This window comes from Talpa occidentalis, unplaced genomic scaffold, assembly GCF_014898055.3.
Source record: "Talpa occidentalis isolate TD23 unplaced genomic scaffold, MPIMG_talOcc4v2.1 talOcc4.10, whole genome shotgun sequence".
Taxonomy (NCBI): Eukaryota; Metazoa; Chordata; class Mammalia; order Eulipotyphla; family Talpidae; genus Talpa; species Talpa occidentalis.
In genome coordinates this window covers 83,034,796-83,062,706 of record NW_023600993.1, presented here as the reverse complement: position 1 = coordinate 83,062,706, position 27,911 = coordinate 83,034,796, and the positions used below count along the sequence as shown (strand labels likewise).

The following is a 27,911-nucleotide window of genomic DNA, read 5'->3' as shown; positions in this document are numbered from 1 at the left end:
TCCCATTTCCGTTTTCAGGAGCATCCCCTCACCCCTGTGGCTTCCTCTACTTAAGGGAGCTGGGCCCAGCGCAGCTGTGACAGTCCGGCCGCCTCACTGAGTAGCCAGGATGGGGGTGTCAGCTGGATCCCTGCAGTCCCTGCTGCTGGCAGCACTGCTCACATGCACCCCTGGAGCCCTGGCTGCCAGCCCTGGCCTGGCCGCCCGGATCACTGACAAGGGCCTGGAGTACGGTGAGGAGCCGTGGCTGCTGTTGGACTTGGCTGACCTTCGTGGCACAGACCGCTCTGGCTTCAGCGGAGGGGCACAGGCGGGGCACGCTCCCTCTGGGTGGTATGACCAGCCTCCGGGTCAGGCAGCCCCGGGTCGGATTCTGGCCCGGGGTCACCTAAGCACTGAGTGACTTGGACACATTGTTTGTCCCCACTGAGCTCCCCGCTAGCAAACAGAGGGAAGGGTTTGGGTGCCAGTGATTGGTTTGGGACATAATTCCAGGAATGAGAGGGACCCTGGGGGTGAGCGGGAATGTGAGCGGGGGAGGGAGGGCAGCCAGGAGAGGTACCTTATTAAACCAGCTACTGCCCCCCGCGTGACTGGAACAATTTCGCTGGAACATTTTTGGTAACGTTAGAAAACATGTGCTTTAAAACCAGAAGTCAGGATGGTGGTTACCTCCAGAGGCAGGGACCAAACTCGAAAGGCAGAAGGGAAGCTTTAGCACTGGAAATGTGTTCTCGGTGGGTGTATGGACAAACACCCTCTCTCCTTACATGGGTGTGGACATTTAAGACCAAGAATTACTCATCTAGCAATGCCTTGAAGATTAGTGCCCTTCAGCTACTCTTTGTAAGTCATCCTCAACTTAAAAGAATGGACTAGTGATAAGTAGTAAGATTATTTTTTTTCAGCTGGTGAAACAAAACCTTATCATTAATCTTTCCGAGGGGCCAGGGAGCCGAGGTATTTATGCACCACAGCCATTGATCCAGGGCTGTGCCTCACATTTGTGGAGCCTCCATTGCCTTATCAGTTAAATGGGGGTGATAACGTCCCTTCTGGCAGCATTGTTGGGAGCCCAGACTGGCGAAGGGCAGAGCAAGGAAAATTAGAGAAGGCTTCTTGGAGGAGGTAGAAAAGATAAGCGGGAGGTAGCCAGAGACAAGGGACAGCATTCTGACACCAGCATGTGCATGTATTAGAGGGAGGAGAGCAAGTTGGAAAGAGGTAGGAGGGGCGGCCAGTGATCTATGATCTCCTCTCTCTGAGGGCAGAATCCTGGATTCCTCACACTTCGGGATACACAGAGGACCTTGGTCAATGTTGTTTATATTGAAACCCTAAATCAAGCACAGTTTGCCTTCTGCTCCTTTCACCATAAGAATGTACTGTGTCTATTTAACTAGTCCCTTGGAGCTGTTTTGGCCCTTTCTATGACTCTCACGATGTAAGCTTTGCTTTGCTGTTGCAGGCATCGACCGAGTGCCTATTGTGTGCCAGGGCCTGAGCTCGGAGTCCTTTTTGTCTAACCAGTCCCCTTTTTGCTTTGCAATGATGTCCTTTCATCCTCATGCCTCCCCAGTGAGGAAAGTGTTGTTATGATTGCTATTTGACAGGTGGAGAACGTGAAGATGATGAACTTGCTCAAGGTCACCAGCTAGAAAGATACCAACTCCAGGATCCTAAAATCCAACATCCAGTCCTAAAATCCCTGCAGCATTTTTGAAACAGGCTAGGTGCCAGGGAGGACAAGAAAGAGATCACCCACCCAGCACACAGCTGTCCTCCCTCGCGGAGCTGCTGACAAACGTTCTGTGTCCTCACCCCTAGGAAGGGCAGGAACACAGCAGCAGCACCGGAGAGGCAAAGAGGCTCCTGGCTGTTTCTCGACACCGGGTCTGCAAGAGGGGTCCCTGGGCTGTAACTGGAATTAGTGCTAAGAAGGAAGTCAACCTCTCCCTAGGGCCCGCAGGAGGCACGAAGGACTTAGAGGGAGGGAGGTGGGCAGAGCAGGCTGACTCCCAGCTTTTCCTGTCCACAGCGGCCAAGGAGGGGTTGGAGGCCCTGCAGAGCAAGCTGTACAAACTCATGCTGCCTGACTTCACGGGGGACTTCAAGATCAAATACATCGGCAAAGGCAACTATGAGTTTCGCAGGTGAGTGTCCCACTGCGGGGGCAGGAGTTGAAGCGGGAAGGAGAAAGAAAGAGTCTCAGAACTGAGTCAGGACCTCTCTGGGAAAGACAGTGGGGGAGTTCTTTGAAGCATTCAGGAGGAATCGGACTCTTCCATTCATGTGTGCAACAAATATTAGTCGAGATGTGCTAGCTGTGTGGCCTGAGTCTCCATTTCCCTATGTGTAAGACCGGGGTGGCACAGCTGCCTCCTGGGGGCTAACCCAGGTTCTGGTCTAGTTGCCAAATGTAGTCCAGAGGGGAAGATAGAACTTAAACCTTAAATATAAGTATTCCACTGTCGGCGCTGAGGTTTGTCCATCTGGGGGAGTCAAAGAAGGCTTCCCAGAGGCGGTGGCATTTGAGCTGTCTTCGAAGGATTACCAGACAAGAACAGCTGACTCTAAAAGAGGCACGAAACACTAACTTGAGGGATGGGCAATGGAGGGAGGGCAGTGGAGCCCAGAGCAGCAAATATTTGAGCACCTACTATGTGCCAGACAAATAGAGTAGAACTTGATCAATTTCTTTCCCACTGACAGCTTCATAGTGTGTGTCATCTTAGATGTTAGCTGGCTGGGTGAAGGGCCTGCAAATAAAATGTGGTGCTGCTATAGGTTCTACTGCAAGTTCTACCCAGGAGGGAGAGATTTCTGGGCTCTGCTCTTGACTGGTGACTTCAGGCAAACCACCCCTTCCTAGAGGTTCTATCCCCCGCTCTGTAAAAAAGGAGCAAGAAAAATGCTGACCCTCAGTGCAAGGCCTAGCTGACATAACATGTAAAGTATTAAGCAAGGCCACGCAGGGTGCACAGCAGGCTCTCTGTAGGGAAGTAGCCAGACACCTGCCTGAAGCAGCCCCTGCTGGCTCATCTCCCTGAAGGGGGTGGCGGGGTGAGAGCAAGCTCCCTGCCTGTCTGGACACAGGTCATGCCTGACACTGCCCTCTGTGTGTCTCTCCCCAGTCTGCAAATCCACAGCTGTGAGCTGCGGGGTTCCTCTCTGAAACCCCTCCCTGGCCAGGGCCTGGCTTTCTCCGTCTCCAACTCCAACATCAGGGTGCAGGGCAGATGGAAGGCGCGCAAATCTTTCGTGTAAGTTGACTCTGCTCCCCAGCCCTTGGGCCCTTGACATTGCCCACACACAACATTCATCCTTCTTGGGCCCGGGTGTTACTAGCTCATCGGAAAGTCCCCATGGGGGACTGAAGGAGCCCATGTCCAGCGGTGAACTAGTGTCCACCTGGACACTGGTTTGGATGAGTCTCTCCCCTCTCTTCCCGGGTGGAGTTGTGGGCCAGCTAGGTGAGATCACATTGCGTCTGCATCCCCCCAGCAGCAGACACCAAGTCAAGAATTCAAGTGCATGTACTTTATCTGGGAAATGCCCTAAGGAAATGTCCTTGGGAGTGTGGGGAAGGGAGGCAGGGAGTAAACTTGGCAGACTTTTGGAGATAGCACACCTCTGAATTACCCCAGCTCGGCCCTGTTTGCTGTTGGTCAAGGGCAGCCCCCACCCCCCCACCCCGAGGTACTGACCCTCTAGCACTTTGAACTCTCCACTGACCTCTGACCTCTCCATTAACCCTGGTGGCTTAGTGTGCCTGGGCTACTGTATGAATATCACAGACTGGCAGCTTAAACAGCCCTCTGTGGGCACGCGCCTGGGTGTCTCTGTTTCTAATCCCCCCTGCTTTTGAGAACGCCAGTCAGATTGGACTCTGGCCCACCTCAGTGGCCTCATTTTTACATAATCACTCTATAAAGGTCTGTCTCAAATATAACCACATTCTGAGGTTCTGGGGTTTCAGCTTTCACCATATGGTTTTGGGGGGAGGGGTGAGGACACAATTTAGCCCATAACAGAAGGGCAGATCAAGCTCTTCTGGATGACCAGCATTTAGACCTGTACTGTCCAATGCAGAAGCTTCGAGTCACATGTCTTTACTGAGTGTTTGAAAATACTGGTACAAATCGAGAGCTGCTGTAAGTGTGAAACACTGCTTTTGAAGCTCTAGTTCAAAAAAGAACATGAGAATTCTCATTAATAAATGTTATGTTAATTACATTTGGAATGATACTGCCTTTTCGAATGTGATAGCAATGTCATTTTAAGATTAATGTATAGGGCCTCCCCTGGTGGCGCAGCGGTTGAGCACTGGGCTGTGAGGCTGCCCACAGCCTCTGCAGCACCGGTTCATTCCCTGGCCGCCGGCAAGGGTCCCACAAAAAAACAGATAAATGTATATTTCTGTTGAGATGAAATTCACATAACATAAAACTAGCCATTTTCAAGTACACAATTCAGTGGCATTTAGTGCATTCACGATGTCATACAACCATGACCTCAACCTAGTTCCAAATCATCTTACCCCAAGAGATCACTCCAGACCCACAAAGCAGTCACCCCCACCTCCGTCTTCCCCCAACCTGGCAGCCATCAACTGTATATGTCAGGTCCCTAAGGATTTACCCATTTGGGCTATTTCATATCAGTGTAATCGTCTGCTGTGTGCCATGTTAGGTGCCTACTTTCCCTTAGCATAATATTTTTTTTTTTTTTATAAATTTTATTGTTATATTCCCCATACAATTGCAGCCCCCCATTCTGACCCCAATCCCTCCCCTCCCGCCCCCGCCCCCATAAAAGTGTCTCTGGTTCATAGTTTTTTGTTGATTTTGATTTTCACTTTCTTATAGTTATTCATTTTCCTGGTCCCTTATTTAAGTTTTCTAGATTCCTGCTATGAGTGAGACCATCCGGTATTTTTCTTTTTCTTTTTGGCTTATTTCGCTGAGCATGATCCCTTCCAGCGCCATCCATGTTGCTGCAAATTGCATGTGTTTATCTTTTTTGAATGCTGAGTAATATTCCATGGTATATATGTACCACATCTTCTTGATCCAGTCATCTATTTTTGGGCATTTGGGTTGTTTCCAAAGCTTAGCTATTGTAAACAGTGCTGCTATAAACATAGGGGTGCAGGTGTTCTTTGGAATTGATGTTTCTGTGTCCTTTGGGTAAATACCTAGGAGTGGAATTGCTGGATCATATGGAAGCTCTATGTTTAGTAGGTCCAGAAATCTCCACACAGCTCTCCACAGTGGTTGGACCAGTTTGCACTCCCACCAACAGTGCAGAAGAGTTCCTTTTTCTCCACACCCTCGCCAGCATTTGTTGTTGCTAGTTTTTTTAATATGTGCCATTCTCACTGGTGTAAGATGGTATCTCATGGTAGTTTTGATTTGCATTTCCCTGATGGCAAGTGATGTTGAACATTTTTTCATATGCCTGTTGGCCATTTGCATTTCCTCTTCAGAGAAGTTTCTTTTTAGCTCTTCTGCCCATTTTTTGACTGGATTATTTTCTTTGTTGTTGCTGAGTCTCATCAGCTCTTTGCAGATTTTTGTGATCAGTCCTTTATCATTAGTGTTGGGTGCAAAAATGTTCTCCCAGTTGGTGGGGTTTCTCTTTGTTTTTGTTATTGTCTCTTTTGCTGTGCAGAAGCTCTTTAATTTGATGTAGTCCCAGCTGTTTATCTTTGCCTTCACTATCACTGCTTTGGGTGATGTGTCTGTAAAGATGTCTTTGATGTGCAGATCACGTAGTGTTTCGCCTATATTTCCTTCTATATATTTTATGGTTTCAGGTCTTATGTCTAGTTCTTTAATCCATTTTGAGTTGATTTTTGTGTATGGTGTGAGGTAGTGGTCAAGCTTCATTCTTTTGCATGTAGCGACCCAGTTTTCCCAGCACCATTTATTGAACAAACTTTCTTTGCTCCAATGCATAGTCTTTGCTCCTTTGTCAAAGATTAGTTGACCATAAATCTGTGGATTTATTTCTGGATTTTCTATTCGATTCCATTGGTCTGTATGTCTGTTCTTGTTCCAATACCACCTTAGCATAATATTTTTGAGTTTTACCTGCATTCTGGCATGGGCAGTACTTCCTTCTGTTGGATGAGTCATATCTCACAGTGCAGCTAGACACCCTTGGCCGCATTCCTTTTAACAGTCATAGATCTGAGATGCCCGTGACTTACTGAACCTACCCTTACTCGTTGACATTTAAGTGGTTTCCTTCTTTTTTTGCTATTCCCCATCATGCCTGAGTGAACTGCCACACACATACACCTTGGGAGGAGGAGCCACAGAGTAAAGTCATGAAGTCAAGTTACTGGGTCAAAGATATATGGATAGACACCCCCTGCATCTGGCACTTCAGGCATGCTTAACCCCTACCATGTGTGGGGCTGCTTGATCTTCACAAACAATGGGCATTAATACTCAAAAGTCTTACCCACCTGGGACTCCCTGATGGCACAACTGGTTAAGACATAACCTATGAAGCTATCCACAGCCACTGCAGCACAAGTTCGATCCCCAGCCAGGGAGCTACCCACATGGCGCAGCAGACCTCTCATGACTCACCTGCTGCTCCCCTCAGCAGTGTATTTAAGTCAATTCGCCTGTTCTGCTCCCCACTCTATCTCTGGTGAATCCTCTCACCCTCCCATGCCTCTGGCCTCAACCCCAGTTCTTGTATTCATAAATAAATAAATCTTTTTTAAAAAAAAGTTTTACCCACCTGATAGGGGAAAACTGGCATCATTATTATTTTCATTTTTAATAACTTTTCACGTGCTTATATGCAATTAAGCTTCCCCCTCATATCTTCGATCTCCCCTTTTTCCTGTTGGGTTGTCTTCTCCTTTCTGCACTAATGGCTTGTCTTTGTATATTAAGGAAATTAGCTCATATTTTACCTCACATGGTAAGGAAATTAGCTCTTTGGCTTGTGATGCAATTCTATTATTTACTTTGCCTATGGCACAGTTTTGGTCACTGAAGTTTTCATTTTCTCTGTTGGCAAGGTTATTAGTCATTTCCCGATGGCTTCTGAGATTTGGATCCTGCCTGGAAAGGCCTTTGTGTATCTCTGACCACAAACCCAGTCTTGCTTCTTGATCTTTAGTATCTTATTTGTATTAAGTCTTTCCATTGTCATATTTGTAATAATTTTTCATGATTTAAGTTTTTGTGTCAGTTCCACTCATTTTAGGGGTAAGAACTAAACTTTATATTTTCCACCGAAATGGTGACTGACCTTGGTCGAGGAATCAACTGTTATTTGTTTTTTCTCCTCCAGGAGACTACAAGGGTCCTTTGATTTGCAGGTCAAAGGCATCTCCATTTCCTTCAACCTTCTCTTGGGCAGTGATTCTTCTGGGAGACCCACGGTCACTGCCTCCAGCTGCAGCAGCCACATCAGGGATGTGGATGTGCATGTGTCAGGAGACGTGAGGTAGGCCACCACGGGACACTGCCAACTTGACCCTCCCACATCCAGTCCAAGGCCTGGCCTCTGATTAGCGCAAGACCAAGATACGATGCCCTGGCACATCAAGGGCACTTGGAGGTCATCCTTTGGGGAACACAGCTGAGATGAATGGGTGTGATTTGAGCCAGGGGTATTGGTGTGTCATTTCCACCAAAAAAAACAAACTTTAGGGGACCATCAGCAGATGAATGAAATTTGGCCATTGGAGAAATATAAAGGTTTTTGGCCAAAGGAGAGTTTAGGGAAATATATACAAACCCTGGGGCAAGTCCTTTTGGGTCTCAGTTTCCATATATAGAAAGATGTGGATTCCTAGGCCCCTCCCCCAAATCTACTGAATTTATTTGGGGTACAGCAGGAACTGAGATGCCAGGTGTCTGAATCAGTGAGTGAGCTAGGAACTGGGTCTCCACATTTTTGTTTCATCTGGGCCTCTGGGACATAGCAGAGCACCAGGCTGGGTGGGATGGGCTCCCTTGGGGATTGGACTGTCCAGAGGCCAGGGCCTGGCTTTCCTTCCTGCCCCTGCATTAGAGCCACACAGCTGACCATCCACTGTTCCCTCTCCCCAGCTGGCTACTGAATCTCTTCCACAACCAGATCGAATCCAAGTTCCGACGAGTACTGGAGAGCAAGGTAAGAATGGCTGAGCTGCTGGTGTCCACTGAGCCTCTTAAGGGCCAGGGAAAAGCCCTGGGGCCTTTCACTGACCTCTGGATCAGGACAGTAGTGGGATCTGACAGAGGCCTACTTGGGCCCTTAAAGGACAGTGATTTATCTAAGGTCACAGAGCAGGTATGTGGCAAATCTGGGGGGCAAAACGTGGGTCTCTGGACTCTGAGTCTGTCCAGTTAGGAAGAGAATGGGTGAACTCTCAGCAAAGAGTAAAATATCCCTCTGCTTGGCTTTATCACTGCGGAACCCCCCAACACCCACCCCTGCCCCACTGCCCTGCATCCCACAGTGGTCAAACAAGACAGCAGCCCTCAGTGTCTGCAGAGACAAGTGACAAACTTCTAGAGCATGTCAACCAGGTGGGAGCTCTGCTTCCCACCAGAAATTATTGGAACTTGCTAGATGTTGGAATCTGACAGAGTTTTAATCTTTTACCCATGTTAGACTTCAGTTTCCCAAACACTTCACCCCAAAACCCCACCCTGAGATGTCACAAACCAGGAAGTGTCTGTAGCAATGACTGTGCTGGGGAAAGTGGGAAGTACTGAAGGAGGAATGTGGGGTCACACAAACAGACAGACACACACCACCTGCTCCTGGGCCTACCTCCAGTTTAGCTTTGGGTGCCTCCTTGTGGTTGAGCTGGGAATAGCAGGCAGATCTCACAGTGGATGTTACAAGCTGCACTTGTAACATACACAGTAGAGCTCCCCAGAGAGGTAGGATGCGGTCATGGTTAAGGGTGCAGAGGGTGAGTCTGTTCCCTGTTCTGGGGTCCTAAGGTCTAGGGGAGGTTGGGAAATAGGCCAACCTCTTTCTCAAGCACCCCTTGCCGTGCCTTTCCGAGTGGGACATAATATTCTTCAGCGGGGTGGATTTATGCTTCCCTGTTGATGATAGAGATAAAAATGATTAACAATATTCTCTAACAATAGTAATATATTAAAATTAATTTGAATATAGTAATTATCACTGGTAATAAATTGCCGATGATATCATCATGGCTTTGGTAAATTAATGTAATTAATGTTATACAGAATATATTATTGTGTAACTATTCTTCCTGGAAATAATAATGGCGACTATTTGTTGTGCCTGCAGTCTGGCCAAGAATAATGTGCTAAGCACTTTCCACACACGGTGCCCTTGAATCTCCACCTCTAACTCTCAAGGAGGAACCGCTTTCCCCATCTGACAGAGGAGGCTCTCAGAGGGGCCCACTCAACCAGCAGTTGTCTTGCTGGGAGGGGCTGGGTCAGGATTTGAACCCCCTCAATCGTGGGGCAACCTGTACCAAGGCCTTATGAAAGCTGGGTGATTTGGGAAGGTGAGGAGCTGAACTCCCATCCTTAGGAGTCCTCGGAAGTCTCCCTCCCACGGAAACATAGTACCTGGTACAGGACCTTTCTAATTCCCCACGCAGGGTGGGGTGTGGTACCTGAGCAACAGGACAAATAAGAATGTTAGCACTGACTCGGTGCTTGCTCTCACCCCCAAAACACCCTGGGAAGCACTGGGCCTTTTTACTGTGTATCCTGAGCATGAGGACTCAAAATTAGAAAGATTAGGTGAAGGTTACTCAGCCAGTAGGGAGAGGATAGAATCCCAGGTTTAATCGACACCCTCTACACCCTTAACCACCACGACTGCATCCTACTCTACTGTGTCTGGGGCTGAGGCACCTGAGAGCATCCCTTCCCCACTCACTCATGTCCCCTGTGGGGTGGGCATCCAGGCGTGGGTAGCTGGGTTGATGTGCTAGGCCATGGTCTGCAGGAAAAAACAAGTTTCCTGGTTCCCTTGAAACCGATCACGGACGTTCCTCACCACGCTTTTCTTCACCTTGGAGCAGCTCCTCCACTCCCAACCTCCCCTCCTGGAAACTGAGGACAGCTGCAGCAGGGGTTATCCTGCCCCGCCCCCTGCCCAGCTTTCCCCCACAATCTTGTGGCTGATTTATGCCTTGCCCTTAAAATGTCTTCAAGGGAGCCCTCTGTGACCCCCAGACTAAGCTGGGATCCCCCATGCTCCTGGAGCCCCTCAACATGTCCCCCTCCCTCATAGCACATGTAGATCTGTTAGCACAACAGGTGGTAGCTGGTTAATTGAAGAAACGTGTTTTAAATGAGAAAGCTTTCATATACATGAACAAAGAAAATATTTACATGTGAGGAAATGTAAATTCATTTGCCATCTTTTGATGTCGGGCCCAGATCTGTTGTTTGAAAACAGCCTCTCTATTGGCACTGATGTCTTTCTTGCATAAAACATCGATCTGCAACAAATCCCAGCACAGATTCCTTGAAACACAAGGAGAATCAAAAGACATTTGCGAAGCCATCCGAGAACAGCTTCCTTCTACGTTTTTATTTTTTTCCCTCCTAAGCTTTTCTTGTCCATTCCAAATTTAACAGCATTTTTCTTGAAGCAACTCACCTTTCCAAAGCACTCACTTCTCTTAGGTTTTCATAGAAACAACTCTGTGCTCATTCATAATTCATTGGTTTGCGTAAGCAATGATTTGAGTAGTTACAACAGCGAGTAGAGGACACAAGTTTGAGAAGACAATATTTTCTTTTCTGGAGAAGCTTGCAACTCACATGGTGGCAACCCATTCTGTGGGCCTACTGTGTGTTGTAGCCTCAAGAGCATTCACTCATCCATGGGCATCCAGGGAAAACACTGGTCAACCCAGCCCACCTGTGCAGCAATGACATTTAAAAAGCAAACTGCATGAACTCATACACTCACTTGGATGGCTGCTTCCATTTTCTGCCTAGTTCTGCTACTCAAAGCTACATTCCAGGGCCTCCCAGTGAAAAACATCTTTAATGATGGAGCTTCAGGCAATGAAGTTCCTTGAATCCCAATCAGGCTATGGAGGGGACTACCCAGCTCCATTGGCCAGCCTTAAGAATGAACTTGAAAGGTCCAGCTGGACCCTGTTGGGATCCACAGGGGAACCTATATATTTTTTATTATCTCTGTTTCTTCAGTAGCTGGCACATGATAAGCACTGTAAATATCTGTGGGATCGATAAAAATGAGCAGATATATGAAATAATGTGACTAAAGCAATGAGCACAGGGTCAGACCAAAGCCCAGGTGCTCAGACAGCCTTCCTCTTCCCTTTTTTTTATTTTCCAGATTTGTGAATTGATCCAGAAATCAGTGACCTCTGACCTACAGCCTTATCTCCAGACTCTGCCAGGTACAGCATCCCATCCATTTCTGGGACAGTTTACTTTTCTTACTAAAAGTATATGCATAGGGCCTCCCCGGTGGCACAGCGGTTGAGCGCTGGGTTGCAAAGCTGCCTGCAGCCTCTGCAGCGCGGGTTTGATCCCCGGCCACCGGGCGAGGTTCCCACGTGGCGCGCAGACCTCTCCTGCCGCCTGCTGCTCCCCTCAGCAGTGTATTTCGTCAGTCTGTCTGTTCTGCTCCCTGCTGTGGCTCTGGTGAATTCTCTCACCCTCCCGCACTTCTAACTGTACCCAGTGCTTGTATAAATAAATAAATAAATATTTTTTTTAAAAAAAGGTATATGCATACCTCATAAAACACTAAATGGAACAATGTGTAGAGAGTGAAAATAGAGTCCTCTTTTCTCCTCAAATTTTCTTCCAAGAGGTAAACTGTTTGGAGTCCATTCTTTTCTATTTTTCTTTGCATGTGCAAATATAAATATAAACATAATAAGCATACAGGTATACATTCCTAAATGTAGCCCTTTGTTCATGAATATATGTATATGCATAATTATGAAAATATCTGAGTCTACACATAGTATATACATTGTTCTTTTATAACTTGCATACTTGGAAATCAGCACATATTTTCTTTTTTAATCTTAAAAAGTTGAATTTTATTTTATCCAGCTTGTATGTAGATATAATCTACATACAACATTTTGTAAGTTTAAAGTGCAATATGCTAATTGGACACAATTAGCAATGTGATTACCATTGTAACCTTAGCTAACACCTCCACCTCCTCATATAATTATCACTTCTTTTCTGAGAGCATTTAAGATGTACTCTCCTAGCAACATTCAAATGCATAGTACAGCACTGTCAACTATGTTCACAATGCTGTGTATTACATCCCCAGAATTGATTCATTTTCTAACTGGAAGTTCATATACTTTGACCAATATTTCCCCATTTACCCCACACCCCAGCTCCTGTTACTGCCATTCTAATCTCTGCTTTTTTTTTTTTTAAAGATTTATTTTTTTATTTATACAAGAGCTAGTGTACAGGCCAGAAGCACAGGAGGGTGAGAGGATTCACCAGAGTGGGGAGTAGAACAGGCTGACTGACGGAAATACACTGCTGAGCAGAGCAACAGATGCGACAGGAGAGGTCTGCCATGCCATGTGGGAATCAATCTGGCCAGCCGGGAATTGAACCCGTGCTGTAGAGGCTGCGGGACAGCTTCACAGCGCTGTGCTCAACCCCCTGCGCCACGGGGGAGGCCTCTAATCTCTGCTTTTACAAGTTAGCTTTCTAAGATTCATTATGCTCATAATGTAAATAATCACCATATTATTTTTCTCTGTCTGACTTCTTTCACTTAGCATAGTATCCTCGAGTTCCATTCATGTTGTCACATACAGCAGGGTCTCCTGCTTTCTCAAGACTGAATATTATTTTGTTACACACACATGTATGATGTATATACATGTACACACACACTTTCTTGGACACACAGTCCATCTGTTGACTGGCTCCAATTGTTTCCACACCTTGACTATTTTTAATAACAGTGCCATACTCTCTTGATTACTATTGCTTTGTGGTAGGATTTGAAGTCATAAAATATGATGCCACCAGTTTTATTTTTCTTCTCAAATTGCTCTAGTCATTCAGGATTTTTGTGGTTCCCTACAAATTTTAGGATTGTTTTTTCTGCTTCTTTTGAGAAATACCATTGGAGTTTTTATAAAAACTGCATTGAAGCTATAGATGAGATTGAGTAGTATGGACATTTTAGTGATATTGATTCTTTCAGTCAATGAACACAAGATACTTTTTCCATCTGTTTGTGCCTTCTTCAATTTCTTTTATCAGTCATAGTTTTCAATGCATAAATATTTCACCTCCTTGGCTAAGTCTTTTATTGTTTTTGATGCTACTGTAAATGGGATTCTTTTCTTTCCTTTTTAGATATTTCATTGTTAGTGTATAAACACAACTAATCTCTGTATGCTGATTTTGTGTCCTGCAACTTTACTGAATTTGTTGATGATACATTGCAACAATTCCTTGGGATGTGGATCACCCCTTCTCTCTATTGCCTAGCTCCTAATTCTGCCTTCTCCTGGTCCACAGTCTCAGCAAAGATTGACAGTTTCATCAGTATTGATTACAGTTTAATGGAGGCACCAAGGGCAACATCCCAGTCACTGGACTTGATGCTTAAGGTAAGGGACCTGGGATATGGCCTGGGGTGGGTCCAACTCCAGTGTAGCCTTCCCTCGGGTTCATTCCTTTCCTGGAGCCTCCAATGCACCTTGTCTGTCCTCATCTCCCCAATGATGCCAGCTGTGTTGAAGGCCAGACAATGCCAACTGCGTTGAAGTCCAGACAATGTGGTGGGGACTGTTCCCAGAGCCAGCATATTCCCACAAGTGACTTCCAACTCTTAGGCCTTAAGACGTCCCCTCTTTCTATGTCCCCATCCTTTACCTTGCCCACTACACAGGTGAAGTCTGTCAGAGCTGACCCTAGGTGATATAGCGGTCATATGATCATATACCAAAGTTTAATGCATTCAGGAGCTTTCCATGAAGGCATCTGGATAGACAACACTGATTCAAAGGAAAAAGACTTTAGTGATAGATTTTCAGGCAATATCTAGAGCCAGGGTGCACCCACACACACACACCCATCAGGACTACCTTGCTCAGATGTCTGGTCATGGGACAGACTGAAAAGTTCAAGTGGACCCTATTTCTCTCTTCAGGGTGAAATTTTTCACCGTGATCACCACTCCCGAGTTGCTCTCCTTCCTCCAGTTATGAACCTTCCTGAGGAACACAGCAGAATGATCTACTTTACCATCTCTAATTATGTCTTCAACACAGCCAGCCTGGTGTATCAAAAGGCAGGATACCTGACCTTCTCCATCACAGATGACTTGGTGAGGATGGTGGCAGAAGAGCACTTACAAATGACAAAAAAAACCTGTCTTTCCTTTCTTCTTTCCTTTCATTTACATCAATGAGATAATAAATTATGACTAAGAAAAAAAAGATCAAGACCAGGAAAAATATAGGCACAATTTCCCTTTTTACTTTGGCTTCTAGGAAGCTCAAAGTCAACGTTCTTTCTCCCTTATAACAAAGGAAGGCTTTGTAGCTTGCTTCTGTATTCCATTCCCCCACCACACCCCTCAAGCTAGACTGAAAGATTTGGCGTGGTAAAGAAAAGAAGAGCCAGGCCAAGTTTCTCAAAGGTGGGTAAAATTTATAGCGCCCCCCCACCCCTCCCCCCACCCCCGCAAGATTCATTGGACCCCCCCCATGGGGGTTAGAGAAGTGGTGCCCAATGTGGGGGATAAGTCCTTTTATAGGGTGAGGAAATGTTAGGTGGGAAACTGGGTATATGGAACCGAAGTTGGGATTTTTTGGTGGTTTCTGGTTGACACTACCAGGTTCTGTTTGTGTCTGGTGGAGGCCTCTGGTTCCAGGAGCTGAGGCAAAGGTTGAATTCCCTCTGAGGTTTCAAGGCCCCTTCTTGTGCCAGTGGCCTCGGGCCCTCACCAGGCCCCCTGCACCGACCTTACATAGACATGTTATTCTAATTCATATTTTGTCTTATTTTCATGGTTTTTAGATCTTTTAAAAATCTTTCTTTAAAAATATTTTAGTGAGTGGGCAGGATAAAAGATGCACTGAATAGAATAGAAAATACGTAGAATAGAAAATAAAAGTATAGCACGACTGTGAAGACACTGTGCCCACAAAGTGATCTTTTTAATAGAAAATTTTTCTGGGAGCTCCCCTATAGACACAGTGAAAAGGGCACATGATTTTAGTGATGCGTGGTGAAAAGGAGGGACAAAGTCTTCCTACCATCTACCTCTAAGGCAACTCACAGAGGCTTTATATAATCGATACCAAATGTTATTGTGGTCACATCATCAATATTTCTCCTGTTTCTTTAATATTTCTGGGTTTCAAAAGATTGTTTCTTGTTGCTCCTTGTAAAAGCTGAAGCCTCGTGAACAATACAAGGATGGTGCCAGGAACACAGGGCATGTACAGGCCAGTTTGCTCTCTTCATAAACCGGGAGCATCTGGTAGATGGATGGCATGGACTTTGTGTCCTTGGGATGACCTGTCACACATACATCGGCCAGTTTCTGCTATTATGTTTACTGCTGCTGTCCTCCTTTTAGTGGACACAATCTAGCAGCTGTGATTTACTAAGTGCTCACTGTGCTAGACCTCGTGCTAGATGGTGACCTGGTGAGTGGAGACTTTGCTTATCCCCATTTTATAATGAAGAAGTTGAGACTCAGAGAGGTTAAGGGCCTGGCCCTAGACCACACAGCACAAAGCCAGCAGCCAAACCTGTGTCTGTGTGATGGCACATCTCACCCTCACCCTCGTGGACTCTCAAGGTGTTTCCTGCATGTCGCCTGCACCCCAAGGAGTGCAGCCAGCCCCTCGAAGACTCATGTGCTGGTGCAGGGCAGGCATCTGGATGGTCGCTGCCATGGTGACCCAGGACATTTGAGAAGCTACAGGCTTGACCATTCCCCCTCACTCCACCTCTCTAGACCTTCACCTCCCCCGGAGCACCTAAAACTTCTCTGTGTCTCTTTGCTACAGATTCCACCTGACTCTAACATCCGATTGACCACCAAGTCCTTCCGTTCCTTTGCCCCTCGGGTAAGACATCCCTCAGCCCTTGGTGGGTGCACACTGAGCCCTCTGGCTTTCAGGGACTTCTCTTTAAAACCTTTTGTTAACTTAACCAATGGTTTCAAGGCTGACAGTCCACCCCTAGTGAAAGCTGGGGTGCTGCTGGCTTTGGGGCTCCCTTCCCTTCAAAGCCTGGGTCTCATGGGACCACAGAGCCTAGTATTTTCAGTAGTGATATCTAAAAATCCCAAGGAATACCAACATGTCCCACAAAATGTACCCTAATCCATAAACCTAAGAGAGATGGAGGACATACTAGTGGCCAGGCCTATTCCTGGTGCTTTAAAAATATTTTGGCTGGGTGATAATAGTTCAACTTTCAAGGCATGAAATAATGTGGCTTGGAAAGACCCATCCACTCCTGTCCCCCAACCACCCAGTTCTCAATCCAAATCTATGCATTTTGTCAGATTGTATACAAATACCCGGTGAGAATGTGATCACCCCTCTGCATGCCCTGGGCTATTATTTTGCATATTTCTTTCATCTGACATCATGTCCTCATTCTCCCCCTCCCCCAGTTAGGCAGGCTGTACCCCAACATGAACTTGGAGCTCCAGGGAGCAGTTGCCTCTGCCCCATTACTGAACTTCAGCCCTGGGAATCTGTCCTTGTCCCCCGAGATAGAGATTGATGGCTTTGTGCTGTCGAACACTGGCCGGGTGCCTGTCTTCAAGCTTGGTGCGGTAAGATCCAAAGTCTTTGCAGATGCTGTTCCCTCTTTCTGCATACGTTTCCCCAGATTCACCACCTAGCTAATACTTGTAGAGCTCACCTTCAATATCACTTCCTCAGAGAGAACTTTCTTGATTATACTTTCTTCTGGTCTACCTTAGGCCCTTACCATTTATTCTTGCAGCTCCCTATTATTTTTCTTTATAATATTTATAGTACAGATACTTATATAACTGTTATAGATTTATTTGTTCAATGTATGTATCTCTCTGTCACCCATTAGCTGAGTCTGGGCTACTGTGGGGGGATGTATAGGAGTCTTTGCTCTGCTCTAATCTAAGTCTGACCCCTGGAGACTACATTTCCCAGGCTGTCTTACACTGAGTTCCAGCTGGGTCAGTCCATGACAGACACTTAATGAGAATGGAGGGCAGGAGGAAGGAAAAAGCCAGAGTATTTTTTTCCTTTCTTGACCTTGGACAGAGATTCTAGCAGCGACTGTGTCTCCTCCCCAGTTGCCCCACACTCCCAGTTCCTCTCTCTGTTCTGCAGTCCTGGGTAGAAGTGGCTTGCTGTCTCTGCTGATGCCTGAGTTGCCTCTCCAATTCTTTTTTGGCTTTTCAGCAATGTGTCATTTTTGTAAACAAATCCCCTGCTTTAAATTGCCTCTGCATTAAATATTGAGAGTGGTTTCTCCTTTCTCAATAGACTCTATGTAAGGGATTTGGAGTCCCTTGGGGATCCTTTTCACTGGATAGAGAACTTGGCTATCTTGTTTCAGGTTTCGAAGTCAACAAGACAAATCTCTGCAAGGGTAATTGGCCCTAGAAGTTGTATCTGCAATTTGATATTGTCATTATCACAATTGCTATCAATGTATTTTAAAGTAAGACGACATCATCATCATCATCATCATCATCATCACCAGGACTGAATCTTGCCCTGAAATAGCTAGAAACTCTCCCATTTAGAGATTGTCAGGGACAGGTACTCTTTACCTTCCTTGGTAATCTGTTCAAAGTTTAACTGCTGTCATAGTCAACAATTTCAAGAAAAAATGTTCAAGTTCAAACATTTATTGAGCACCTAAATGGGATTATTAGATTGCACCTTATGGGAATCTACAATCTAATAGCAAATTCCTGCATTGATTCATTGAGCCATTTGCTTAGCAGAGATAACCAGCCCTCATAGTCGCCCTTCCTGTACGTGATGACCTCCCTCACTTAGTCCCTCTTCCTTCTTCTGGCATTTCCAGGCCACTAATATATCTGCCACATTGACCTTCAACACCAACAAGATCACTGCATCCCTAAAGCCAGAGCAGTAAGTGTGCCTCTTGCCCGGGGCCAGGATGGGGGGATGGGGGACATTCGACTGGGCTTCTTAAGTCTCTGTAGCTGGAGCAGGGGAATGGTGAGATCTTCCTGTTAATGTTGGGGCAGGGGGAGGTGGGTCACAATTTGGGAAGGAAACTTAATTTTCATTCCAATTGGTCCAATTCTTTCGCTTCACCAGCCCTGCCTCCACAAAATTTAAAATTTCTCCACCTAATCCCCCATTCCAAATTTCTAAGGAAAGTGCTAATAAGTGCTTTACTTTTAAATCTATGAATTTTAGACATCAGCTACATTAACTTCCTGAAATTATAGATCAATTGAATTCTTTTACTTGACCTGCTTTCCCTCTGCCAGTCTTCTCACTAGTACCGTATCATTGTTCTGGGCTGCTTGGTCATTTTTTTCACTCCCACCCTACCCCAGCCTTGAACCTGAGCCTTCTCAAGTAAGGGCCTCCCCTTTTCTGCTAATCCCCACATTAGCGAGGTTTCATATGAGCATAATGCCCATGTCTCTGAATCTTCTTTTGTTCATTATAGGATACATGTGGAACTGAAAGAATCTAAAGTTGGAGCATTCAATGTAAGTGTTTTTATTTATGAAATGATTAGGGTATTAATTAATTTAGAGTGTTTACTAAGCAAGGCTATGACACCTATAATAGAAAATAACAAAGAAGAAGAGCTTTTCTCTGCCACAGAGAACAACAGAAACTCTCAAGGACATGGAATAGGGCCAAGGAACAACTACATCCCAATACACAATAATAAATTATTAAATCATATACTGGACAGAATTCTTGAACTATAAGGAACAAAGCCAACTGAAAATGTCTTAAAGAATATATAGGAATATAGAGAGCCTTATAACTAAACACAATGAAAAAACCAAAGCTAAAGGCTTCAGGCATAGCTAGATCCAGAGGCTTGAATAGGTACATCGAGACGCTCTCTTCATCACTCCATTCTGCTATCATCTGCATTGGGTTCTCCAATTAGTAGCTAAACCTCTAGTTTCCTGTAATTTCATTTCACTTTTTACAGAGTAAAAGCACAATCCCTGTGCTAGCTCTCACTGGATTAATCTTAGTATTGCCCATTCATTAGCCAATCACTGTGGCCAGAAATTGGACAAGGTCAATTGATCAAGCATGGGTTTTGGCTACACTTCTGGAAACAGTATATTGGATTAGAAAAGGGGGTTCCCTGGAGGAAAATAGGGACTCTGATAGTAAAAGCAAGCAGAATTACATAATGCACAGGCAAAATCAAGTGATTTCCACAAGGAGGAAAAGTGGTGAAATAGATGTCCCCACCTCCAATAAAGGAGGAAAAGAGATGGGAAAACTGATGTGGGCTGAAGCCATCAAGAGAAATCTCTGGAAAGAGGGAAGGTGGTGATGGCAGCTGTTTCTCATAGGTTGAAGGGAGATGGAAGATCTAACTAGCTGGAGTTATTTTTCTTTTACCATCCCACTGGAGCTGGGCTCTTCTGACCACCTTACCCCTGCCCTCCACTGCCCGGACTTTCCTTTAACTGCTTATGTAGTGGAAACAAAGCTATGATGTGCAGGGAGAGATACTGCCCTTAGAGACCCTGAAAGATGACTCCTTCCAGAGGAAGAAAGAATAAAGTGAATAATAACACACTTATACTGTACCTGTGTAGGGCATGTAAAAATGTTCCATAAAATAAAATATTCAGTTCACGTGGAAAGATTCAGAAAAAGTCATCCTATCAGGTGTTCAGAACATGGAATGTGAAAAACAAGACCTGTAAAATCAGATACCTCGGGATTCAAACCCTGATCCTGCTGCCCAGTTTCCTGCAAGTCATTTTCATTCTGTGGGCCTCACTTTTCTTATCTGTGAAATGGGAACATTATCCTCACCTCCCTATAAAGGCTGAATCCTAGATCTATGTAATGCTCTAAGCCCTATATGTGGAATACAGGGAGTATTACAAGATGTCTTTCATAAATTTTGTTTTGACTTAAAATTTTTGTAGCCCACAACTAATTTAGGAAAACATTCTCACTGTAAAAAAAAAAAAAGATAAATAACAGAAATAAGACTAAGTCAATCCTTGATGTTTTTCCTGGAGGAAACACCATGGAATGTAACTTTCCCAAATATTTCTATGTGTATATCAAAACAGTTTTATCTTACAAAAACAGTAGCATGATGTAGGTACCTATTGCATTTGCTTATGTCAAGCCTCTTATCACATCAGCACATAGAGAACCATCCCATCCCCAGAGTGGCATGGAGTTTATTAGTGGGCGAGATGGCCCAGGTTACAGTGTACCTCTCCTGTTCTCCCCCAGGTGGAGCTGTTGGAGGCATTACTCAACTACTACATTCTCAACAACATTTACCCCAAGGTCAACGGTAAGAATCACTGTGGATTTTTCCAAGTCCAGAGTGACACCACTATTTGGTGGAAAGAGAGCTAGACTTGGAGTTGGGAAAGGGGTGCTTCTGCAGGCTGTGTGACCTTGGGTAAGTCACTTCACCTCTCTGAACTCCAGTGGCTTTTCTGTGAGATGGTAGTGACAATTAAATGGGAATGTACTGTGTATAGAGTTTGCAAAGAGGACTTTTCTTTGGTAAAATGTTACTAATAAATCTCTCTCAACCTACAGAGGTGTTGGCAAATGGTTTCCCACTCCCTCTGCTAAGCCACATTCAACTCTACGACCTTATTCTTCAGATCCGCAAGGTCAGTCGGTTCAGGGGGACTTTGAGCATTTGGGGAGAAGGTGGGCTAGCTTTCCAGATTTGGAGACCATAACTTAGTGGGTGGAACCAAGCCTAGCCTTGCCTGGGGTAGGATGCTCCCCAACATCCCAGACACCATATGTCCTTCCGAAGTGGCCTCTCTGTGGGGGCAGGAGGTATGGACACAGCCTGTGCCACACTGCCTCCCACCCCCAGCCACGGGTGACTTCAAGACCACCTCATTTTGAAAAGACTGCAATCCTAGACTTACCAACAAGTCAGATTCTGAAAGCTATTTGAAAGCTTTTTAAAATTTTTTCCAAGTAATATAGCCATATAATAAAAGTTTTTGGAAAATATTCATAAACCCATTGCTCCAACATATCCATGGTTTGAACTTCATTGTACTTCCTTGCAGTCTTTTTTCCTCTAAGCATTTAAAAAAAAATGTTTTGTTTTATTTGGATAATTGCACTGCTAGTACTTACACCTGTATTCTTTCTTTTCTTTTTAAACTTAGCATCACCCTTTAGCCTCATTCCCTTCTTGAAACCTAAGACTTCCTACTGTCCATAAGAATTATGTCTCACCCATCAGATGGACTATCATTTATGTAACTATTTCAATACCAAGGAATATGTCTGATTCTTCATTATTCTCTCCACTATTCTGACAAGCATATGATGGTCCATGTGTGCCCCCAGGTTCAGACTATCTTTTAGAAGAACATCTCTAAGGTGGGATGACTAAGTTGTGGGGTCTGTGAGATACTTTGTCCTGGCACATCACAGGCACCCCATAAATAACAGCCGCCAGCGAGTCTGCAGGGCAGCAGAATCTGCAGGAACACAAAACGTTGACCAACTGCTACATTTGAAAAGCAAATGCCCCAAACCAGGGGCCCAGAGGTACTCAACACCCAAGTACTGTTGAGTCTTCACAGAAGACAGATCATTGCTCAAAACCAAGACTAAGCGATAATTCACCCAGTTGGCCTGGTTTCTCCTCTATAAAATGGGGTGTAGCCAAAACCTCAATGGATTCTTTGAAAACTGGGTGCCAACTCTGAAAGCATCTAGCTCAGTTTCATGCATGGGAAGTAATTCAAAGATTTATTCTATTTTAGCATATTCTTTTGAATTTTGACATCAACTCTGTCCATTTGTTTGATCTCAAAGGCAGGGGATGGGCAGCATGGGAGAGCATTGGACTTTGCCTTGAGTTCAGAATTCCTGCCCCTCTGGGTGATGGGAACTGAAGAGATGGGAGAGTCAACCATAGCAGCTCACAGTTTTGTGTTATTTGCCAACAAAAGAAAATTTAGGTGACACAAAGGACATTTATGAGGCCTGCCAGGAAGCAGCAGCTTGGGAAATGACAGATTAATTGCTACCTTAGAGAATGTAGCTGGCAAAAGCTGTACTTTATGGAGACCTTGGGGAGAGAGGCACACAGGTGACTGATGCCCTGACCTGGTTTCTGGCTCAGCTCGTGTTTCCCAAGACATGTGGCTCCCTTGAGATCCAAGGTGCATCTTGTGGAGTAGAGGGTGCTCTTTACTACCCTGTCCTGTCTGGTCTTTCCTAGGAATTCCTGTTCTTGGGTGCTAACGTCCAGTACATGAGTGTTTGAGAGCAAGGAACAAGAAGGACTTGGCAGCCGCAGCGAGATCAGCGAGTTGCATTTCCAGATGTGCAGCATATCACAGATGTTGGGGGATGAAGATGTTCCTCCTCCGCCTGCCTTGCGCCCCTCTCCTGCTCTTCAGAACACTTGCCCACCCTCTCTGTGCCTCTGGGTTTACCTGCTCTACTGCAATGGACCGTCCTCCCCCACTGGCCTGTGATGTCTCTAAGGGAGGCACCATCTTGTTCTGTTCACATCTGACCCCCATGCCTAGCAGAGGATCCCCAATAAATTGTCGTTGATGTTACAGTGAAGGAACCACCTGCTACTCTAGCTGAACCTCTTTCTTTACTATACACCCTCTCCTGGCCTAAGGGGTTTGGGGATAGGCAGACCCATCTGTGGTCTCCAAGGCTCCAGCTGGACCACAAACCCCTTCCCCGTGGGCCATGGAAACCTCTAAGAGAGAATTAGGAGTGGGGTGTGCTCCATGCACCCTGGACCTGGTGCTGAGGACCCCTCTCTAAGATGCTTGTTCATTTCAGTTTCGAGCTCACTTCCTGCCTGTGCTGCGGACACGGGAGCCACTGGCTCTCCCAGAGCAAAAACTCAGCCCCCTGCTGTTTTTCCCCACTGAGATGGGGATAAATCAGAAGAAGATGGATCCGTCTGGGTTTTTGGTCCAACCCAAATAAAAAGCTCATCCAACTGTTGTTTGTGAGCCCTGAGCCTGAAGGAAGAGGACTTGGTTTCTAATTACTGAACAACGAGCCTTTTATCAGACTTAATAAAGAGCTATTTCCAAGTTATGTAGTTGGACCCCCAGGGACTGGGAATCAGAAGGCTTGTTTGATTTTTTTTTTAATTGTGTTAATGAGCAGATGGATGGGGCTGCCAGCTAGCAGATAATTCACAGGGAACAGACCCATTTACCCTGTCTGTGGCAGAGTTTCCAAGATGAGACCCAGTGCTGTCACCAGCTGGGGACTGGGTAAACCATGGCTTCCCCTCTTCCCTCCTCTTTTCTTTTGTCCACGTGTCCACCACAGCCATCCCTGCTGGTGAAGGGCCCAGGCTCTGTCCAGGGCTGGCCATGTGGCCCACGCAGGCCCTTTTCCCCATTGATCCTCACCTATAGAGTAAGGATGATAATAACATCTGTGATAACAATGACATTTAGGTAATCCATAAAAAAGGGCTTATTTGGCTATAGTGGGGATTCAGTATCTATTGACTGGGCGTCCTTACTAAGCACCTCCTATTAGCAGACACTGGGGTCCAGCATGGGGAGGTAGAGCGGCCCACACCCACCTCGAGCCCCTGCTGTAAGGGCGTTGCCTCAGCTACTGGGGGGAGAATTGATTCCAACTTACCTGCCTAGGGCCATGGGCAAGGTCTCCCTAAACCTTGCCTCCTCCCCTGGAAGGGGGGCTAGGAAGCCCTCCAGGGGACTCAGGACTCGATGGGATCACACGAAGCTTCGGTGGGTATCAAGGTGTAGCCAGGCCCTGGTAAGTGGCGGATATGATTATCATCTGCCTTCCTTTGGGCTCCCCAGAAGCAAATCCTGGCACAAGGAGGTGAAGGTGAGTATAAGTAGCTTGTTTGGAAGATGATGCCAGAAGTACCGGGAAAGAAGAGCAGGAAGTCAGATGGGGAAGAGGGAAGGCTAGTGCGCATGTTCTGAACAACTAGTGCATCAGCCACTACAAGGCTTACCTGCTTGTGCCATTAAACTTCCACAATACTGGAAACATTGTGAGTCATTCTCCTCTGCATATTTTAAAGTAGGTCAGGATAGTTTGTACGCAGCCTACATTTGAGAACATTCTGGGGGATGGCATCAAGAAAGTCTCAGGGAAACCCAGGCAAGTCCCTGATGAATATGGTAGAACCAGATTTGTGGTGAAACAAGGGAGAAACACTTATTCATGACAAGGTTTGACTTTTACCCTTTCTTTTGTTTCTTTATATTCCTTATATAAGTGAAGCCATCTGTTATTTTTCTTGCTCCTTCTGACTTATTTTGCTTAGCATCAGCCCCTCGACTTCCATCTATGTTGTCACAAAAGCAAGCGTTCATCTTTTTTATCACTGAGTAGTATTCCGGCGTGTACATATACTGCATCTTCTTAATCCACTCATCTGTCCTTGGGCACTTGGGTTGTTTCCACAACCTGGCTCTTGTAAATAATGCTGTAACAAATATAGGCATGCATATGGCCCTTCTAATTAGGTTTTGGCATTCTTTGTGTAGATACTTGGGATTCACTGTGCCTTTCACTTTAGCTGATTGTTGCTTTAATCAACTCCTCGACAGCTGGCAGCTCTGCTCTCTCTCCAGCAAGGAACTCCTGCCAACAAATAGTGCTTCAATGAGCAACTTTATCCACACATCATTTCTTATTCATATGTCCTTATATGTATAGGGGAGGTACAGCTGTAAAATAGGTGTCTAGAAATCAAATCCAGGAACTTAAAGAGTCTTCTGTTAATTTAGCAGTTGGGTATTTGACGCTACCTCTCCTGAGGTAGTGTCTGAGTTTATGGGGAGAGGTGTCACATTGGAGGATTGTGGAATCAGCAAATTCACCGAGCTCAAAGAGAGGTCTGGTCTTTGCCCTCAGCCCCTGAGAGCTCACCTCTAAGACCTTGGAAAGGTGTCCCACAGGACTGTTTATTTACCTGAAGGACCACCACTCAGATAGGCCAACAGTGTGAACCATCATGGGGCTTTGGGTCACATGGAAGCCTCTTGACCTCCGAGGGGCTGGACACAGTGGCCATCCACACTGATAGACAACCATGGTTATGGGTGGAGCCCACTGACTCTGGACACCGGGCTTGATTTGCAGCACTCTGTGTATTGTCGCCACGAGGCTGGGAAGTAATATAGTCCATAAATCCTCAGGGAGGGTCAGCTGGAAGCTCTGTGTTTGCAACATTCCCAGATCGTGTTCTAAGTACCTATTCCCTTGATTTATTTTAATCACTACGTTTTCGCTTCAACGAGCTATAACTGACTGCAAAAGCTGCCTGTGAGTTCTGTGAGTCCTCCTAGAAAACTGTGGAATTTTCGGGTAGTCTTGGAAACCCTCAAACTTGCAGTTGGTAGGTTTGTGAGGGTGGTCTTTTGGACCATGCTGCCTCCAACTTCACAGGAGGCCTTCTGTTCTTCAACTCCTTTGGTCCCCAGACACATTGCTGGGGAAGACAGTGAGCCCAAAGCCAATGACACTTGAGACCTATTCTCTGTGGCCTGACCAGGCCTGGAGGGCCCCAGAATTCTGCTCTCCTACCCCACTCTCATCTTCAGCTCTGTTCCCTCTGGGGCTACAAGCCCTGCATTGGCCAGGCACCCTAATTTCAAACTGCAGAACCCACTGTGGTTAGTATAAACAGAAAGAGGGTTTTAGCCACCAAAACACTGAAGCCTGTTAATTGTTGCCATGACCCGTATGCATATGTATGTGGCCAGACCGCTACTGAAATTTCAAATTGTTACCTAACTTCAGGCATGCTGTCCCCCTCAAGCTGACTGGTTTGGGTGGCTACTCCTGGCTTAGGTGACAAAGGAAACTATAAAAGTGTCCTGAGGATTTCCCCTGGAACCTGGTACATAAATCCTCCCCTCCCAGCACATCCACCTGGGCCTCTTCTCCCAGGCGCAGAGGAACATGGGTAGTAAAACACTGCACAGCAGAAGGCTGCTTTATGAGGCAGAGAAAAGCGATTTCCCACCTGGGGCCACTAAAGAATCCAGGGCTGGATTCTCTATTTCCCTTAGAGAAGGCTTTCCTCCCACCTCAAGTGAGCTCAAGGGACCCCTAGCACAGACCTATCAGCAGAAATCCCGGGGAAGTAGTGAGGCTTTTTTTAATAGGAGGCTCTGAAAATAGTTACATAACAATAGTTTTGAGTCCAGTACTGGTAAGACTATAATTTCAGATATTACATTTGCACATTTGTGTTTTTTCTCCATCAGCATGGTACCTTGACTTGGATCTCTCTGTGTCTAAGTCTGTATGACCTTGGACCTCTCTGTGTCTAAGTTTCCTCTCCTGAAGGAAGAGACAGGTGTGGAAGAATCTGACTAGATAGTTACCCACAAAGTCATTTTTCTTTCTTCCTGAGCTGCACTTTCCAACCTCCCCTGTAGATACATGTGGCCATGAAACTGAGTTCTGGCAAAAGGAATGTGGACAGAGGTGACACTTGCCACCCCAGATATGGCTCCTAAATATTCATGATTCTCAGTCCCTCTTTCCTTCCCTCCCTCCTTTTCACTAGTTGAATCTCGACACCAAGGAGAGCAGAGATAAATGTGTTGAAGATAGCAGTGTCCAGCAGTCCAGCAGCCTGGGTCCCTGAATGATTGTATGGAGCAGAACTCCTCTCACACCCAACTGTCATTTAGGCTTTATAAGATCAGCTGGTTTTGTATATTGATCTTGTATCCTGTAGCTTTGCCGAATTATTAATCCTAATTTTTTTCTGTGGAATCTTTAGGATTTTCTACATGTAAAATCATGTCAGTTGTGAACAGAGGTTTTTTTGTTTGTTTGTTTTTGTTTTTTGTTTTTTTTTTTGTGAACAGAGTTTTACTACTTCTGTTCCACTTTGGATCCTTTCATTTCTTTTCTCGCCTAATTGCAATAGCTAAAACTTTCAGTACTATATTGACTATAAGTAGTGATAGTGGGCATCCTCAGCATATACTTAGGCTTAGAGGAAAAGCTTTCAGTATTTCACCATGATGGTAACTATGGGCTTTTCATATGTGGATTTTATTATGTTGGGTAGTTTCCTTCTATTCCTAGTTTGTTGAGTGAATTTTATAATAAAAGGGCGTTGAGTTTTGTCAAATGTTTTTTCTGCGTTTACGAGATGATCATCTTATTTTAATCCTTTCTGTTAGTATCATGCATGATTTGTGTATGTTGAACCATCTTTGCATCCCAAGGATAAATGCCATCCAGTCATGGTGTATAATCATTGTAAAGTGCTGTTGAATTTAATTTACTAATCTTTTGTTGAAGATTTTTGCATCCATGATCATCAGAAATATTGATCTGTAGCTTTCTTCTGCTATCTTGGCATGAGGGTAGCACTAGTCTCATAAAACAAGCTTGAAAGTATTCCCTCCTCTTTGATATTTTTAACAAGTTTAAGAAGAATTAACATTAGCTCTTCTTTAAATGTTTGGTAGAATTCCTAATGAAGCCATATGGTCCTGGCTTTTATTTGTTGGGAGATTTTTGATTACTGATTCAATCTCCTTCATAGTTATATCTGCTCAGATCTTCTATTTCTTCAAGATTCAGAGACTGCGGACAGTTTCACAGCACTGCGCTCAACCCACTGCGCCGCCGGGGAGGCCCCCATAGTGGTCTCATAATCCTTTTTATTTCTGTGTCATCAGTTTTAATG

The 27,911-nt window shown here is 45.4% G+C and overlaps 1 protein-coding gene across 1 annotated transcript; it reads left to right on the top strand.

The window, feature by feature from the left end:
* Nucleotides 1-81: 81 nt before the first annotated feature.
* On the top strand, nt 82-22,943 carry LBP (lipopolysaccharide binding protein). The gene is made up of 15 exons (XM_037521092.2): nt 82-233; nt 2,039-2,153; nt 3,135-3,263; nt 7,321-7,476; nt 8,085-8,148; nt 11,335-11,398; nt 13,521-13,612; nt 14,155-14,331; nt 16,028-16,087; nt 16,642-16,806; nt 18,054-18,121; nt 18,675-18,717; nt 20,462-20,525; nt 20,780-20,856; nt 22,443-22,943. The coding sequence occupies exons 1-15, from the start codon at nt 110-112 to the stop codon at nt 22,485-22,487; spliced, it is 1,443 nt and encodes a 480-aa protein (XP_037376989.1). The 5' UTR covers nt 82-109; the 3' UTR covers nt 22,488-22,943.
* The last annotated feature ends 4,968 nt before the right edge of the window (nt 22,944-27,911 follow it).